The sequence below is a fragment of the Nycticebus coucang genome, chromosome 10 (genome assembly GCF_027406575.1).
Source record: "Nycticebus coucang isolate mNycCou1 chromosome 10, mNycCou1.pri, whole genome shotgun sequence".
NCBI classification, from domain to species: domain Eukaryota; kingdom Metazoa; phylum Chordata; class Mammalia; order Primates; family Lorisidae; genus Nycticebus; species Nycticebus coucang.
The window spans coordinates 120,137,822-120,155,696 of NC_069789.1; the positions used below are offsets into that span (position 1 = coordinate 120,137,822).

Sequence of the window (17,875 nt, forward strand, 5' to 3'; positions counted from 1 at the left end):
AACAATAATAACAACAACAATAATAATGATAATAATAGAAGGCAGGGTTGGCCTTCCTCCTGAGGGCCAAGGAAGGGTTTTGAACCTGGGAAAGGAGCAGATGCATAATTTAACAGCTTTAACAGGACACCTGTGGCTGCCTGGGGTGGGGAGATTTGGGAAGACTGGAAGCTGATGGCCAGCCAGGGAAGAGGTTGGAGGCCAGGAAGCATCTGGGGCCAGGACTCAAGCTTGGCAAAATGACTAATGTACAATTCAGTTCAATCATTATTTGCACAAACATCCAGAAGCTCACGGGGGCTCCATACTGGGGAGATGTAAAGAACCAGACCTTTTGGCTCGGCACCTGTGGCTCAAGTGGCTAAGGCACCAGCCACATACACCTGAGCTGGTGGGTTGGAATCCAGCCCAGGCCTGCCAAACAACAATGACGGCTACAACCAAAAAATAGCTGGGCGCCTGTAGTCCCAGCTACTTAGGAGGTGGAGGCAGGAGAATTGCTTGAGCCCAGGAGTTGGAGGTGGCTGTGAGCTGTGATGCCACAGCGCTCCACCCAGAGCGACAGCTTGAGGCTCTGTCACACAGGCTGGAGTGCAGTGGCACAATCACAGCTCACTGCAGCCTCAAACTACTGAGCTCATTCAATCTTCCACCTCAGTCCCCCGAGTCGCTGGAAGGTTATTTGGCAATAGCCACTGAATTACCTTTGACCAACAAATTCCACTTCCAGAAGTTGTTTGAGAGACACACATGAAAGAAATACAGTTAACATGCTGTGTAATGGTAGACCAATGATGGTCCCATAAAATTATAACTCCCTAACTTTACTGTACCTTTTCTATGTTTAGATATGTTTAACTACACAAGTACTTACCATTGTGCTACATTTGCCTGCAGTATTGAGTACAGTAACATGCTGTACAGGGTCGTAGCCTGGGAGCAACAGGATTTACCATACAGCCCACATGTGCATAGGCTCTGCCGTCCAGGTTGTGTAAATACACTCTATGATGTTTGCACACCAAGGATATTAATGACGCATTTCTCAGAACACAGCCCTATCTTTAAGCAGCATATGACCAAAATAGATAAACCAAGTTGTTCTCTAAAGCCCTGCTTGTAGTAGCACAAAACAACCTACATGCCCGCCAGTAAGAGATTTGCATGGTAAATTATCACATCCACAGAAAAAAATACAGTGGTGAGAGAATCAGGCAGCTTTCAACAAACTGATGAGCTGAACCCCAAGATAGATCCTTAAGTAAAAAAAAACCACAGCATAGACAGAAAGGAGAGAGCGTGCTCCCCTCTGTACGAAAAGGGGGATAGTATATATGTCTGTACATATTTGCTAGTAAATCAGACAATACTCTTGGAAGATACACCCTGGGGACTGAGGACAGAAGTGGAGGACTTCTGTTCATTTTATTTTATTTTATTTTATTTTATTTTTGAGACAGAGTCTCACTTGTTGCCCTCGGTACAGTGCTGTGGCGTCATAGCTCACAGCAACCTCAAATTCTTGGGCTCAAGCAATTCCCTTGTCTCAGCCTCCCGAATAGTTGGAACTATAAGTGTCCGCCATAACACCTGGCTATTTTTAGAGATGGGTCTCGCTCTGGCTCAGGCTGGTCTCAAACCTGTGAGGTCAATCCACCCACCTCGGCCTCCCAAAGTGGTAAGATTATAGGCATGAGCCACCATGCCTGGCCCTTTTGTTCATTTTAATTTAATTTTAAATTTTAGTTTAATGTAAATTTTTTTTTTTTGGATACACAGTCTCACTTTGTCTTCCTTGGTAGAGTGCTGTAGCATCACAGCTCACAGCAACATCAGCCCCCTGAATGGCTGGGACTACAGGTGCCCACCACAACACCCTGCTATTTTTAGTGACGAGGTCTCACTCTTGCTCAGGCTGGTCTTCAACCCATGAGCTCAGGCAATCCACCTGCCTCAGCCTCCCAGAGTGCTAGGATTACAGGTGTGAGCCACTGCATCCATCCTTAAATCTTATTTTTAAAAAGATTTTTTTTTTTAAGATGGAATCTCAGGCTGTCACCCTGGATAAAGTGCCACGGCGTCACAGCTCACAGCAACCTCAAACTCGTGGGCTTAAGCAATTCTCTTGCCTCAGCCTCCCCAATAACTGGGACAACAGGCACCTGCCACAATGCCTGGCTATTATTATTGTTGCAGTTGTCATTGTTGTTTTCACTGGTCCAGGCCTGGTTCGAATCCACCAGCCTCAGTGTACATGGCCTGAGCTCTACCCACTGAGCTATGGGTGCCACCTTTTTTTTTTTTTTTGAGACAGAGTTTCACTATGGCGCCCTTGGTAGAGTGCTGTGGCATCACAGCTCACAGCAACCTCAAACTCTTGGGCTTAAGCAAGTCTCTTACCTCAGCTTCGCAAGTAGCTGGGACTATAGGTTCCCACCACATGCCCAGTTATTTTTTGTTGGAGTTGTCCTTGTTGTTTAGCTGGCCCCAGCCGGGTTTGAACCCACCAGCCTCAATGTATGTGGCTGGTGCCATAAGCACTGTGCTATGGGTGCAGAGCCTTACGTGTATAGCACCGGCCTGTTACGTATATACCAAGGCTGGTGGGTTTAAACTAGGCCCAGGCCAGCTAAACAACAATGACAACTGCAACAACAACAAAAATAGCCAGGCGTCATGGTGGGCCTGTAGTCCCAGCTACTTGGGAGCCTGAGGGAAAAGAATCACTGAAGCCCAAGAGTTTGAGGTTGCTGTGAGCTGTGATGCCATAGCACTCTACCCAGGGCAACATAGTGATACTTTGTCTCAAAAAAAAAGAAAAAGTTTTGAAGCATAACATATGATTCAAAACTTTAAAACAAAACAAAGATATATACAGTTGAAACAAAATCTTACCTATACCTTATCAATATATCCAGTACCCTCCAAAAAGTAATCACTTTTGTTTCTGTTTTTACTGCCAGAGGGTCTATGTATATGTACAAGTAAATACAAATAATATTCTTATTTTTTTTCTTTTTTGGCCGGGGCTGGGTTTGAACCCGCCACCTCTGGCATATGGGACCGGCGCCCTACTCCTTGAGCCACAGGTGCTGCCCATTTTTTTCTCTTCTTTTTTTTTTTTTTTTTTGGCTGGGGCTGGGTTTGAACCCACCACCTCCGGCATATGGGACCAGCGCCCTACTCCTTGAGCCACAGGCACCACCCCATTTTTTTCTCTTCTTAACACAAAAGATAGTAAATGATCTATGCAAGGATCTGTGCCAAATTGTTTTTTTTTTTTTTTTTTTTTTTGCAGTTTTGGCTGGGCTGGGATCGAACCCACCAACCCTGGTGTATGGGGTTGGCGCCCTACTCCTTGAGCATTGCCCCCAGTATTTTTTTTTTTTTTTGGAGACAGAGTCTCATTCTATTGCCCCAGGCTAGATTGCCAAGACATCATAGCTCACAGCAAGCTCAAATTTCTGGGCTCAAGTGATCCTCTCACCTCAACCTCCCCAGTAGCTGGACCTACAGGTACCTGCCACAATGCCCAGCTAATTTTTCTATTTTTAATAGAAACGGGATCTCACTCTTGCTCAGGTTGGTCTTGAACTCCTGAGCTCAAGGGAGCTCAGGTTGGTCTTAAACTCCTGAGCGCAACCTCCCAGAGAGCTAGGATTACAGGAGTGAGCCACCCTGCCCACTAGAAAAAAAAAATTTTTTTTTGAGACAGAATCTCAAGCTGTCACCCTTGGTAGAGTGCCATGGTGTCACAGCTCACAGCAACCTCCAACTCCTGGGCTAAAGCAATTCTCTTGCCTCAGCCTCCCAAGCAGCTGGGACTACACAATGCCCAGCTATTTTTTAGTTGTAGTTGTCATTGTTGTTTGGTGGGCCTGGGCTGGATTCGAACCCACCAGCTCTGGTATATGTGGTTGACGCCTTAGCCTCTTGAGCTACAGACACTGAGCCAGAAATTTTTTTTTATTATTAATATATCTTGATGATACTTTCTCATCAATACCTAAGGACCACCCTTATATTCTAAATTTTCTCTATTGAGCTGTACGTATTTATATTTATCTGCACACGTGCACATACACAGATATATCTGTTACAGCTGTGTAGATTCTGATGTGAATATAGTCACAGTTTAGATCACTAGTTCCCTACTGACTAATATTGAATTTCCAAACCTTGGCTATATAACTAAGGCTTCAGTGATAACCCTGTACTACCTCCTTTTCACTCAGCTGTAGACATATATACACAACAAATTCCTAGAATAAGAGTGGCTGAGGCAGGGTGCAGTGGCTCATGCCTGTAATACTAGCATTCTGGGAGGCCGAGGTGGGTGGATCACTTGAGCTCAGGCGTTCAAGACCAACCTGAGCCAGAGGGAGATTCCTGTCTCTAAAAATGGCCAGGCATTGTGGTGGGCACCTGTAGCCCTGACTACTCAGGAGGCTGTGGAAGAAGCAGAATCACTTGAGCCCAAGAATTTGAGGTTGCTGTGAGCTATGATACCACTGGCAGTCTACCAAGGACAATAAGTGAGACTCTGTTTCAAGAAAGAAAAAAAAAGGGGCTGTCCCTGTGGCTCAGTGAGTAGGGCATCGGGCCCCATATACTGAGCGTGGCGGGTTCGAACCCAGCCTCGGCCAAAATGCAACAAAAAAATAGCCAGGCGTTGTGGCAGGTGCCTGTAGTCCCAGCTACTTGGGAGGCTGAGGCAAGAGAAATCACCTAAGCCCAAGAGCTGGTGGTTGCTGTGAGCTGTGACGCCATAGCACTCTACCGAGGGCGACAAAATGAGACTCTGTCTAAAAAAAAAAAAAAAAAAATGAGTGGCTGGGCCTAAGAGTAATGACGATGATAGCAATAACACTAATAATACCAACAGCTTGCTCATCTCTACCACGAAGTACTTTTACCATGTAAGAGGAGGCCCTTGGCATGTATAATTAACTTAGTCCCCACCACCACCCCATAAGGCTAGTTATTATTATCATCCCATTTAGCAGAGGAGAAAATTAATTAAGGCGCAAAGAGACTAACCTGCCTAAGGCTGCACAGCTAGTAAATGGCAGAAGCAAATTCAAACCCTGGAACACTGATTCTTATGTACACCCTTGTGAACCAGGAGGCTACCATCCCTTTATGAGCAATAACGATTTTGCTAGATAAGGCCGAATTGCCTGAATAAGGATGCTCCTTTGAACCTTTTGGATCCAGAGTGAGGTGATAGTGTTACTCGGCCCAACAATAGCAACAGCAATAATAATAACCATCATCAAATATATGAATAAATCCATGGGCATAAATCTTGGGTATGGGCTAAGGCCCAGCCCCAGATGCCCCGGGCCCCACCTCGATGGAGGGCAGCGTCTTGCTGGCCTCGGTGCTGCTCTCCCCAAGGATGCTGCCTGCCGAGCGGCCCTCGCACTCGTAGCGGAAGCGCATGCCGCGCTGCTTGGGCTGCTCAGTGATGACCAGGTGCGGCCGCGGGCCAGGGCCCGGGTTCTGGGGAACGAGCCGGCCCAGAGGGCAGCCCCAGGGCGGCGGCGTGGCCGGGGGCGGGGGCGCCGCGGGGCCCAGGGTGACTGTGCTCAGCGAGGCCGCCCCACGGGATACCAAGCGCGGCAGCCCCTCGCCCGGGCCCAGCTGCGCCCCCTCCAGGCCGAAGCCATTCTCCTTGATGTACTCGTCGATGATCTCTGTGGGAGAAGCAGAATCACAGGGTGACTTGCGTTACCCCTAAGACCTTTTCCATCCCACTAATTCCTTCAAGGCTTATTTCTGGCGGGCGGGGCGCAGTGGAGGCCTCAGCTCCTACCACAACAAAGGCCCTGTCCCAGGTGAAGGGAGGGGGATTGATGTGCTCCCACTTAATGGGCACAATGTGGGGCGGGTAATGTGGCATACCTCCTGTGGGGGGGGACACAAAAAAACAAGGACCATACCTAACAAATACAAACATTGCAACCTAATTCTTTGAACCCTCCAATTAACTTGAAATTAAAAAATAAAAATAAAAATAAAGGTGGCGCCTGTGGCTCAAAGGGGTGGGGCGCCGGCCCCATATGCCGGAGGTGACGGGTTCAGACCCAGCCAGGGCCAAAAACTGCAAAAAATAAATAAATAAATAAACATAAAATTAAGATAAACAAATAAAAATAAAGCCCATGTCCTCGTTTTGGCCAACAGCCGCAGTAGCCCCCAGTTGCTGAAGCCGGGGGTCTGCCCAGTTCCTTCTTTTCCTTAGCCTTCCACTTCCACTCTCCTCCCTAATACTCCTGAACTCACCCACTCCCACACCTCTCACCTGGACAAAGATAAGAGCCACCTAACAGGTCCCCCGTCTGCATCTCGCAAGCTTAACAAGAATAATAGCTGCTCTGCCCTAGCTATCCTCATCTCGGAAAGTAGCACTGCTAGCCACCCACGCTGGACTTTGTTGCTCTGGGTAGAGTGCTATGGTGACATAGCTCACAGCAACCTCAAACTCTTGGGCAGAAGTGATCCTCTTGCCTCAATCTCCCAAGTAGCTAGGACTACAGGTGCCAGCCATAACGCCCAGCTATCTTTAGAGGCAGGGTCTCGCTGTGCTCAGGCTGGTCTCAAAATCATGAGCTCAGGCAATCCACCCACCTCAGCCTCCCAGAGTGCTCGGATTACAGGCGTTAGACACCATGCTTAGCCTGCAAGGTTCTTTTTTAATTACTCATGATCTGTTACATGTACATGATGTACATGATCGTACATCTGTTACGTCCAAGCCATGAAGTTTTTCTACCACTGTGCCTCTACTTCAAAAATATATTTACTTTCCCACCACTTCTCCCCACCCCCATGGCAGCCATCCTGGTCCAGCCTTCATAATCTCCCATCTGGACTACGTCTCCCTGTGACCACCCAATGGCCCCACTCAGTCCATTCCTCACATGCAAATTCCAGAGGAATTTTGTTAGGTCTGAGCTTGTCTCTCCTCTGCCCAGAAGCCTCCTGTGGCTCCCATCTCCCTTAGAGCCAAAGTCAACACCTACACCACTTTAAAAACTTCCAAAACCTCCATTCATCCCAAAAAACAAAACCCCACAACCCCTCACCTTGGCCAGGAGCCTTGTGGGAAAAGGTACCTACTGCCCGTGGCTTCACCAGCCCCACACCCGTCTCTCACTCTGCTCTAGCCTCTCTCTGTCTCTTGTACCCACCAAGCCTGGTCTTCAGGGCCTTGAACTTGTTCCTCTAACTGTTTTTCCTTACCTTTCCCCATTCAACCTGTGGTGACTCCTTCCTATCCATCTGGTCCCAACTCAAATGTCACCTCTTCAGAAAGGGCATCCTCCCCTGGCCATCTCTCCCTCTTCCTATTTATTTCCTTCACAGCCCTTAGCCTAATCTAACATTACCTCATTCATTTACTCATTTTCCTCCGTCTCCCCTACTCAATTATTAACTCTATGAGGGCAGGGACTTTGTTTTTTTCATAGCTGTATGCTGAGTGCCCAGCACAGTGCCCAGCATACAACCGGAGCTCAGTAACTGTCACAGAATGAATGGACAATGATAGCAATAGTAATAATAACACCAGAGGCAGCAAACATATGCTGAGTGTTTTCCAAGTGTCAAGCACTGCTAAGCACCTTGGGGGCAACTTCATTCAAATCCCCCTACAAATCCTGGAAGTCATACCATGACACTCCCTCCCCACAGAACAAGGAAGGCCAACACCCCCCTCTATGAGCTCTTGGACCCTTTAGCCTCCCCGCAAACCTGCCTCGTGGTACTCACCCAGTTCATCTGTGGAAGGAAGAGAAAGAGAAAGGTGAGGTCCAGAATGAGGTCAAGACTTTTCATCCTTGAAGAGATTCCCCAATGCTATGACCCTTCCCCCTTCTTCCATCCTGGGAAACCCTAGGCTCTGACTCACTGGGATGCCAACCCCAACACTGACCATCCGTTCCCTTCATCTCCTAATGTTGGAGTCCCAGCATCAGGATATTTTCAAACTAAGCCAAACACTTCCCAAAAATCATTTAGACCAGGGATTATGAAGTCTTTTTGGGAATCTGTGGAAAAGCAAAGTGTTTTACCACCAGATTCTAATAAATTGTGGGGGTAATCCCTTCCTAAAGGCCATGCTAGCCTCCTGGTGGTCATTGGCAGATGTCTGAAGATCCAAGGAGGCTGATCTGAATCCTAGCAGCCACCTCCTGTGCATCTTGGTCCAGTCCTCCAGCAGCGCCCACCCAAAATCTTATTCATTTCTGCTTCCTAAGGGAGGCCCCTTTTCACCTCCCTAGTAAAGCTCAGCCCAGAAAGGGGCTGTGAGGAATCACAATCAACCTCCTGTCATCCAACAGACAGGATGAAGGGAAGCCCTGAGGCAGCAAGCCTTGGGATCCCACAGAAGAGGGGGCAGGTCAGAGCCAGATGCCCCACCCAGACCACTGGCTGGGGATTTATCCCCACAGACCTGCCCGGCTGCTAGAACAGTCTTCCTCCTGCATTCTCAGGGAGTGGCTTCTGGCGGCCAGACCTTTGCCCCTTGTGAGGCTGTTTTCTTGCACCCTTTATCTCATGTGGTTATGAAGTGGATATGGTACCAGGGTCCTCACTGAGCAGATAGGGATACCAAGGCTGGGATAAAGAAAAGGAGGTCACTGGCAAGGCCAACGTCAAGTCACCTCAACATGGAAAATCCTTCTTAGGCTTCTGTCCTAGATGAACCTGAGGACCCAAAGATAAATTACACTTTGTCCTGAGCTGTCAGGAAGCTTCTAGAATGCAGGAGGAGACTGAGTCCCAGGTGGCAGTAGCTCGAGCTTTGGATTGATGGTCTCAGTTCAAACCCTGGCTCTGCTGCTTACTAGCTGAGTGGCTTTGAGACTATTACTTAACTTCTTTGTACCTTGGTCCCTTCATCTATAAAATAGGCACAATAATAATCCATACCTCATTGGGCTTAAATTATTTATTTACTTTTATTCATTTTAATTTTTAAAAATTGAGACCCAGTTCTCACTCTGTCATCCATGCTGGAATACAGTAATATGATCACAGGTCACTGTAACCCTGAACTCCCAGGCTCAAGTGATCCTGCTGCCTCAGCTTCCCAAGTAGCTAGGGACTACAGGCATGGCCATCATGCCTGGGTCTTGCTATGTTGCCCAGACTGATCTCAAACTCCGTGGCCTCAAGCAATTATTCTTCCTGGGCTTCCCAAAGTACTTGGATTACAGGGGTAAACCACGGCTCCCAGCCAGGGTTAAATAATTTAAATAATACATAGGAAGCACTTAAAACTACCTCCCAGTAAGTGCTGCACAAATACTGGCTGCTATTAGACAAGATGTTGGAAACCATTGTTTTATAGATGTGAATAAATCCCTTCTTCTCTTGAAGTCTTCGTTTGTCTGTCTGTAAAATGGGGAAGTTGGAAAGCATGGTTTTAGAGCATGGATGTAGAGTCACACAAAGTTGGTTTGACTCCCAACTGTCATTCACTGGGGATGTGGCCTTGGGCAAGTCACTTAACCTCTCTGAACCTCCTCTACAAAATGAGATTTGAGCTCCTACCTCATGTGCTTACATGAGTATTAAGGAACACACAGGTAAACTGCTTAGCACGGGATCTGGCCACTCTACACCTTCCTTATAGCTTAGGTAATTTTTTTTTTTTTTTGAGACAGAGTCTTAAGCTATCTCCCTGGGTAGAGTGCAGGGGTATCATAGCTTACAGCAACCCAGAGGTTGGGCTCAAATGATCATTTTCACCTCCCTAGGCTGAAACGATCCTCTTGCCTCAGTTTTTCTATTTTTAGTAGAAACAGGGTCTTGCTTTTGCTCAGGCTGGTCTCAAACTCATGAACTCAAGCAATTGCCTTGGCCTCCCAGAGTGCTAATAGGGGTAAGCCACTGCGCCCAGCCTACTTAGGTAATATATATATATTTTTTTTTTTTTTAATTTGGCCGGGGCTGGGTTTGAACCCGCCACCTCCGGCATATGGGACCGGCGCCCTACCCGCTGAGCCACAGGCGCCGCCCCTTAGGTAATATTTTTATTTATTTATTTTAGAGACAGAGTCTCACTTTATCACCCTTGGTAGAGTACTGTTGTGTCACAGCTCACAGCAACTTCCAACTCCTAGGCTTAGGCGATTCTCTTGCCTCAGCTTCCCGAGTAGCTGGAACTACAGGCGCCTGCCACAACGCCTGGCTATTTTTTGTTGCAGTTTGGCTGGGGCTGGGTTCAAACCTGCCACCCACGGTATATGGGGCCGACGCCCCAGCCATTGAGCCACAGGCGCCACCTGGTAATATTTTTATTATCTGAAGTTCTCTTTCATTTTTTTTTTTTTTTTAGAGACAGAATCTCACTTTGTTGCTCTTGGTAGAGTGCTGTGGCATCGCAGCTCACAGAAACTTCCACTTCTTGGGCTTAGGTGATTCTCTTGCCTCAGCCTCCTGAGTAGCTCGGATATTTTTTTGTTGCAGTTTGGCCGGGGCTGGGTTCAAACTTGCCACTCTTGGTATATGGGGCCGGCACCCTACTCACTGAGCCACATGCGTGGTCCCCTGATGTTCTCTTTCAGCCAGAAGGTGTTAGGAACTTCCTTTCTTTATTCAAGGCTCTGCTCAAATGACATCCCCCCAACCTTCTGCACAGGTTTGCTACCAATCAGGGGCAGCCAGGATGAGCCATGTGGTAGCAGATGTGAGAGCAGAGCGCCTATGTATGTGCTGCCTCAGGGTCTTTGCATGATCTGCTGTCTGCCTAATGCTCTTCACCCAGTTCTTTGCATGGCTTTCTCCTCCTCCTCCTCCTTTCCTGGTCAAATATCATGTCCTAGACAGATCTTCCTTGACCACTTAATTCAAGATAGTTCCCAGGACCCCTATTCCACTTAGTTGAAGTTAGGTCCCTTTTTTTTTTTTGCAGTTTTTGGCCAGGGCTGGGTTTGAACCCACCATCTCTGGTAGATGGGGCCAGTGGCCTACTCCTTTGAGCCAGAGGTGCCATCCTGGTCCTTTTGTTTGATACTTTTCACGTCACTGATTAGAATCTGACAAGATGGGCGGCGCCTGTGGGTGGGGTGCTGGCCTCATATGCCGGAGGTGACGGGTTCAGGCCCAGCCCCAGTCAAAAAATGCCAAAAAAAAAAAATAATAATAATAATAAAATAAAATAAAATAAAATGTGGCTGCCTTTAAAAAAAAAAAAAAAAGAATCTGACAAGACCTCACAGTATGGTGATTCATAACTGTCTCCTCCTATAGACTGAAAACACTAAAGATTAAGGAGCATGGCTGCCAATCCTCCTTGTATCCCCAGGGCCCAGCATGTGTCTGGCCCATCAAAATGTGGGACATTTTCCTTACCACTCTGTCTCATTAGTTTTTCCATCCTGGTGTTAATATTATTGACCCCAATGTTTCTTCATAGCCCTTATCACCTTTTATACTTTTTTTAAATTTTGAGACAGAGTCTTACTTTGTCACCCTTGGTAGAATACCATGGCATCTAGCTCACAGCCATCTCAAACTCTTGGGGTCAAGTGATTCTCTTGCTTCAGTCTCCCAAGGAGCTGACTACAGGTGCCCACCACAACGCCCAGCTATTTTTTCGTTGCAGTTGTCACTTGCTTAGTAGGCCCAGGCCAGGTTCAAACCTGCCACTGTAGGTGTATGTGGCCAGCGCCCTGCTGACTGAGCTATAGGTGCTGCCTATTATTATAATTATTTTTTGAGACAAAGTCTCACTATATCACCCTCGGTAGCGTGCCGTAGCATCATAGCTCACAGCAACCTCAAACTCTTGGGCTTATGTGATTCTCTTGCCTTAGCCTCCCAAGTAGCTGGGACTACAGGCACCTGGCTATTTTTTTTCATTGCAGTTGTCATTGTTGTTTTAGCTGGCTCGTGATGGGTTCAAACCCACCAACCTCAGGGTATGTGGCTGGCGCCCTACCCACTGAGCTACAGGTGCTACCATCCCAGCTATTTCTTTTTTTTTTTTTTTTTGAGACAGAGCCTCAAGCTGTCCCCCTGAGTAGAGTGCTGTGGCATCACAGCTCACAGCAACCTCCAAATCCTGGGCTTAAGTGATTCTCTTGCCTCAACCTCCCAAGTAGCTGGGACCGCAGGTGCCCGCCACAACACCTGGCCATTTTTGGGTTGTAGTTGTCATTGTTGTTTGGCAGGCCCAGGCTGGATTCAAACCCTCCAGCTCTGGTGTATGTGGCTGGCGCCTTAGCTGCTTGAGCTACAGGCGCTGAGCCAACCCAGCTATTTTTAGAGACAAGGTCTCCCTCTGGCTCAGGCTGGTCTTGAACTGGTGAGCTCAGGCAATCCACCTGCCTTAGCCTCCTAGAGTGTTAGGATTACAGGCATGAGCCACCATGCCTGACCTACCTTTTATACTTTTGAATTTTATTTATTGTTTATATGTCTGCCTCCCTATCTAGGTAGGGAATCCCATGAGACAGGGCCAGGGCTGTCCTCAGCACTGCCCAGCATAGAGTCAGGTACAGAACAGGTGCTCACTAAATATTTATTGAATGGATGATGTTAGAAATTACTCACTTAAAACCAAACAGCTAGGGCTCAGGCCAGAAAAGTCTCAGCCTTGCTCCTGCTCAGAACCAGCACTTAGGCAATACCTGTCCCCACTGCTAACTCCCACCTTTTCACTAACCCCTAAATTTTCAGATCTGTTGAAGAACCTGCAGCACCTTCTCCATGGCAAAGCCAGCATTTCTGGGACCTGTTTCAAGATTCTACCTCTAGAGCAAGGCCCAGACCCAGCTAAATAGATTCACTGAGTACTCACAATGATAGGACTCTGCCCCTGCCCTCCAAATTCCAGAAAATTTATAAGAAAGAAGGTCATAATTTGGCCAAGATATTGCATTTCCTTAGGCAGCATTAAATTTTGGCTGAGAGATCTTATAGATCAGTAGTTCTCAGCATCTTTTGGGAACTTACTGAAAATATAAAATCTTGGGGTCAATTCCAAACCTAGTGAATCAGAAACTGTAGAGGTAGGGCCTAAAAAAAATCTGTTCTATCAAGCCCTCTGGGAGTTATTTGGATGCACACAGTTTAGGAATCACCATTGTAGGTTAATAATAATTATTATAATTATTTGTTATTTACCACTAACAGGTAACCTTATTGAGCCTTTACTGTGGGCCAGACACTGCTTTGAAAGTTTACCTATATCAACTCATTGAATTCTCTCAATCACCCTGAGAGACACTGATATTATGCTCATTTTACAGATGCGGAAAACTGAGGATCGATTGGGGAAGTGACTTGCAGACATTTACACAGTGGGGCGGGGTGGCAGCAGCATATAAACCAAAACCAAAGCAAGCAGGATGGCACTCATTACCCTCCGCCACACTACAGTGAATCTCACCTGGCACGCGTAGGTGGTTAGTTTTACCCGTCAATCTCCTAAGCACTCAGAAGGTAGGGACACCTACCATCCATCCCCTAGGCAGGCGTCCTCAAACTGCGGCCGGCGGGCCACATGAAGCGGTATGATTGTATTTGTTCCCGTTTTGTTTTTTTACTTCAAAATAAGATATGTGCAGTGTGCATAGAAATTTGTTCATAGTTTTTTTTTTTTTTTAAACTATAGTCCGGCCCTCCAACGGTCTGAGGGACAGTGAATTGGCCCCCTGTTTAAAAAGTTTGAGGACGTCTGCCTAGAGGGACCATCCATCCAACGGGCAAGGAAGGACACAGCCCATCAGGAGAAAGCTGAGGTGGACCTCAATGAACCCTCCCCCAGACAGAGGCATGCCCATGCCCTCTCCACAAGCCCCCCTAACTCCTTTCTGCACTTCCATGTGGGCAGGGACCTTGGAGGGCTGCTCACCTGTGGTCCTGGATACGGTCAGCGAGAGCGAAGAGAGGTCAGTGGACCCTGCAGATAGAGGAAGGTACGTCTTAGAAGGTGACAGGGGGCAAACCAGGACCAGAGAATCTCCCAAGCCTGGCTATTTGCTTTGAAATGGAATCGCCTCTGGGAGATTTCTCTTTCCACAGACTCTCTCAAGCCCCGCCCCTTTCGAGCAATTCCCTCCCTCTTATCGCCCCCAGGATCTGGCCATGCTTTCTTCCCTAACTGTGGACAGGTCCTGGCCATTGGTTTCTGTCATTCACCCCCAACCTTCATTACACTTACGCCCTGCTCCTTCTCTCCCTAAGGCTGGGCCTGGAGGACCCCTTCTCAACCCGTTAGAAAAGTCCCCACCTCCTTCAGGGTCAAGCCCGCCCCCTTTTCCCTCTGGAGGCAAGTCCCACCCCTTCCATCCATTCTCTGTCAGGCCCCACCCTCCTTCTTTCAAAAGAGGCCCCTTCCTTCTCTCTGCCCGAGCCCCGCCCTGTCCCCTTCGCTCCCTCGAGCTAGGCCCCGCCCCCTCATCCCTCGGATAGGGCCCTGCTTCCTTTTTTGCTTTAGGTCCCGCCCTCCTCTCGTCGGCACAGTCGGTCCCGCCCTTTCGCGAGCCAGACTCCTCCTTTTCTTCTCTCTCTGAGCCGGGCCCCGCCCCCGTCCCCGTCAGAACAGCTTCTGCTCCTCCTTCTCTGAGTCAGGCACCGCCCCTTCCCCCCCCTCTCGAAGTCGGGCACCGCCCCCTTCTTTGCCTCAGGGCCAGGCCCCGCCCACTTCTCACTCTACCTGGGGACGCCTGGGTCGAACCTTGGGTCGGACCCCTTCACCATCTTATGCCTCCTTTCTACCCTCGGATACAGTGTCTCTACAACACTCACACTCCCCCCGCGAAACCCCTAGACTCCTATAGGAACACCCAGACTATTCTGGGACCTACAGGTCCTTTGCATCTCTAACCTCGCCCCAGACTCCTTTCGTGAACCCCGGCTCTGCTTACCCAAGGGCCCCAACTCCGACGCAGCGGGCGGTCTGGCTACTCGGCGACTCGGCATGGCCCGGCCAGTGGGGACGGATGGCCCGGAGGCCGTCCCGGACCGAAGCACGCACGCGGGCAGGCCGGGCAGCCAGGTGGCACCGTCCGGTGGACGATCGCGGGTCAGGCCAGCGGCGCAAGGGCTGGAGCCGCAGGCCGGGCTGGACGCGAGGCGCCCGGGGCTGCGGGGGGCGCCGGGCCGGGTTGGGCGGGCGGCAGGCGGGGGCGGGGCAGTGGAATTCCCCGGCGCCACCGGCCTGCGCGCCCATTGGCCCGCACCCTGTCGTGACGTCACGCCAAGGGGAACGGGAAAACCCCACGTATCACGTGATACAGGGGGCGGGGCCGGCCGGGAAGAGGAGGCTGGGCGCTCCGGAGGGGTTGGGCAGGCGTCGCTGCCCATTGCTCCGGCCGAGACAACTGAGGCTTGTTTAGGGCCACTCACGCCGTACCCACTGAGCAAGCTTCCCATCCTTGGTTTCCTAGTGCGACTTGAACCTGCTTTTTCTCAATCTGGAAGGATCGCAAGAATCGAAGAATTGCAAGATTGCCAGGGCTCTACATCTGTCATTGAAAATAACGATCTTTATGAAATCTCCAGGTATAGCACTACCTCAGTTTCTTCAACTGATAAGATATTTAGTGAACATTTAAAGCTAGAATGTCAGCTTCAGGATTTCTGTTTTTGTTCCTTGTATCTTCAACACCTACAACAGGGCCCGTAACATAAAATAAATGTTAAGTGAGCAAGGGGATGGATGTTTTATTTATTGTTTTGTTTTCTTCCCATCCTGTCTCCCAATCACCAGCTGTGTGAACTCAGGGCAACTGACTTCACTTTGTCTCTCTTAGCTTCAGTTTCCCATGTGTAAAATGGGTGTAATAATAGGATGGTCAGGGCTGTGCCTGTGGCTCAATGAGTAGGGCGCTGGCCCCATACACGCAGGGTGGTAGGTTCGAGCCCGGCCCCAACTGCAACAAAAAAAATAGCCAGGCGTTGTGGAGGGCGCCTGTAGTCCTAGCTACTTGGGAGGCTGAGGCAAGAGCATCGCTTAAGCCCAAGAGCTGGAGGTTGCTGTGAGCTGTGATGCTACAGCACTCTACTATGGGTGATAAAGTGAGACTCTGTCTCTAAAAATAATAATAGGATGGTCATAAGGATTAAATAAGATGATAATAATTGAAACTTGTTTTTGAGACAGTCTCACTATGTTTCCCTTGTTAGAGTGCTGTGGCATCACAGCAACCTCAAACTCTTGGGCTTAAGTGATTCTTTTGCCTCAGCCTCCCAAGTAGCTGGGACTGCAGGCACTGGCCCCAAGGCCTGGCTATTTTTTTGTTGCTGTTGTCATTGTTGTGTAGCAGGCCCGGGCTGGGTTCAAACCCACCAGCCCTGGTTCATGAGGCCAGCACCCTAACCACTGAGCTACAGGTGCTGAGCTGAAACATTTTTTTTTAACTGGATCTTGATCTGTTGCTCAAGCTAGAGCGCAGTAGGGATCAGCCCAGCTCATTGCAATGTCAAACTCCTGGGCTCAAAAGATCCTCCTGCCTGAGCCTCAGGAGTGGCTGGGATTATGAGTGTGCACCACCAAACCTGGCTAAGCTTTTTATTTCTTTTTTTTTTTTAAGTTTTTTATTTCTTGTAGAGATGGGTTCTCTCTATGTTGCTCAGGCTGGTCTCAAAATTCTGGCCTCAAGCAATCCTCCCACTCTGGTCTCCCAGAGCGCTAGGATTACAAGTGTGAGCCACCCCACCTGGTAAGACATGTATATAGTTCTCACAAGTGCCAGGCACTATTCTAACCATGTTACATTCTAAATCCATGTCTCACTTAAACTTTTGTGTGACCTGGGACAAATTACTTAGTTTCTCTGGAACTCAGTTTTCTTAGGTGGGGATAAATGATAGGACATACATCACAAGATTGCTGTGAACCTTTAACTTACAGTTATTACACATGGTGTAGCACTGTCAGGCACTGCTCTAAAAGCTAGGGCCAGAAAAAAAAAAAAATAAAAGCTAGGGCCAGGTTGTGTGAAGTGGCTCACGCCTGTAATCCTAGCACTCTGGGAGGCTGAGTCAGGTGGACTGCTTGAGCTCATGAGTTTGAGACCACCCTCAGCAAGAGCGAGACCCTGTCTCCACTAAAAATAGAAAACTTGAGGCAAAAAGATCACTTGAGCCCAAAAGTTGAAGGTTGCTGTGAGCTATGATGCCAAGGTGCTCTACCCAGGGCAACAGCTTGAGACTCTGTCTCAAATAAATAAATAAATAAAATAAAAGCTAGGGCCATAATAACAATCACCACAGACAAAAAGCCCTTGCTATCAAAGAGCTAAAATCTAAGTGAGGGGCAGGTCGTGCGTCCCTCAGCCAGGAAGGACGCGTTCAGGTTGGCATATCCATCAAGAACAGTGACTACCATGGCTTCCAGTGCTTTGGCCAAACCTCAGATGCGTGGCCTCTTGGCCAGGCGCCTGCGGATTCACATTGTTGGAGCATTTGTTGTATCCCTGGGGGTTGCAGCTTTCTATAAGTATGCTGTGCTGAACCAAGAAAGAAGGCATATGCAGATTTCTACAGAAATTATGATTCTGTGAAATATTTTGAGGAGATGAGGAAGGCTGGTGTCTTTCAGAGCGTAAAGTAATTTTGGAATATAAAGAATTTCTTTGGGCTGATTAACATAGACGTTTGTCACTGACCCGTGTTCCTGAGCTATGAATATGAGTGATAAATAAACTATTAATAAATTAAAAAAATAAAAATAAAAATAAAATCCAAGTGAGGAAGACAGATAGGAAATAGAGAAGCACACATATGTGGTGATGGTGATATTACAGAAGGATAAAGCAGGACCTATGAATTAAATCTGGGGGGCAGTTCAGGTTAGGAAGTTCAGGGAGAATCTGAGAAGGTGGCATGTAAGCAGAGAATGGAAGGAGAG

General features: G+C 48.3%; 1 protein-coding gene across 1 annotated transcript in view; it reads right to left on the minus strand.

The window, feature by feature from the left end:
• The window catches only part of RELB (RELB proto-oncogene, NF-kB subunit), a 42,662-nt gene extending 27,335 nt beyond the window's left edge, over window positions 1-15,327 (minus strand). Inside the window, exons 1-4 of the mRNA XM_053606157.1 lie at window positions 14,889-15,327; window positions 13,874-13,921; window positions 7,777-7,785; window positions 5,353-5,699 (exon numbers count right to left, since the gene is read on the minus strand). Of these exons, the coding sequence (XP_053462132.1) occupies window positions 5,353-5,699; window positions 7,777-7,785; window positions 13,874-13,921; window positions 14,889-15,327 (843 nt within the window). The remainder of the gene's footprint in view (window positions 1-5,352; window positions 5,700-7,776; window positions 7,786-13,873; window positions 13,922-14,888) is intronic.
• Window positions 15,328-17,875: the final 2,548 nt, after the last annotated feature.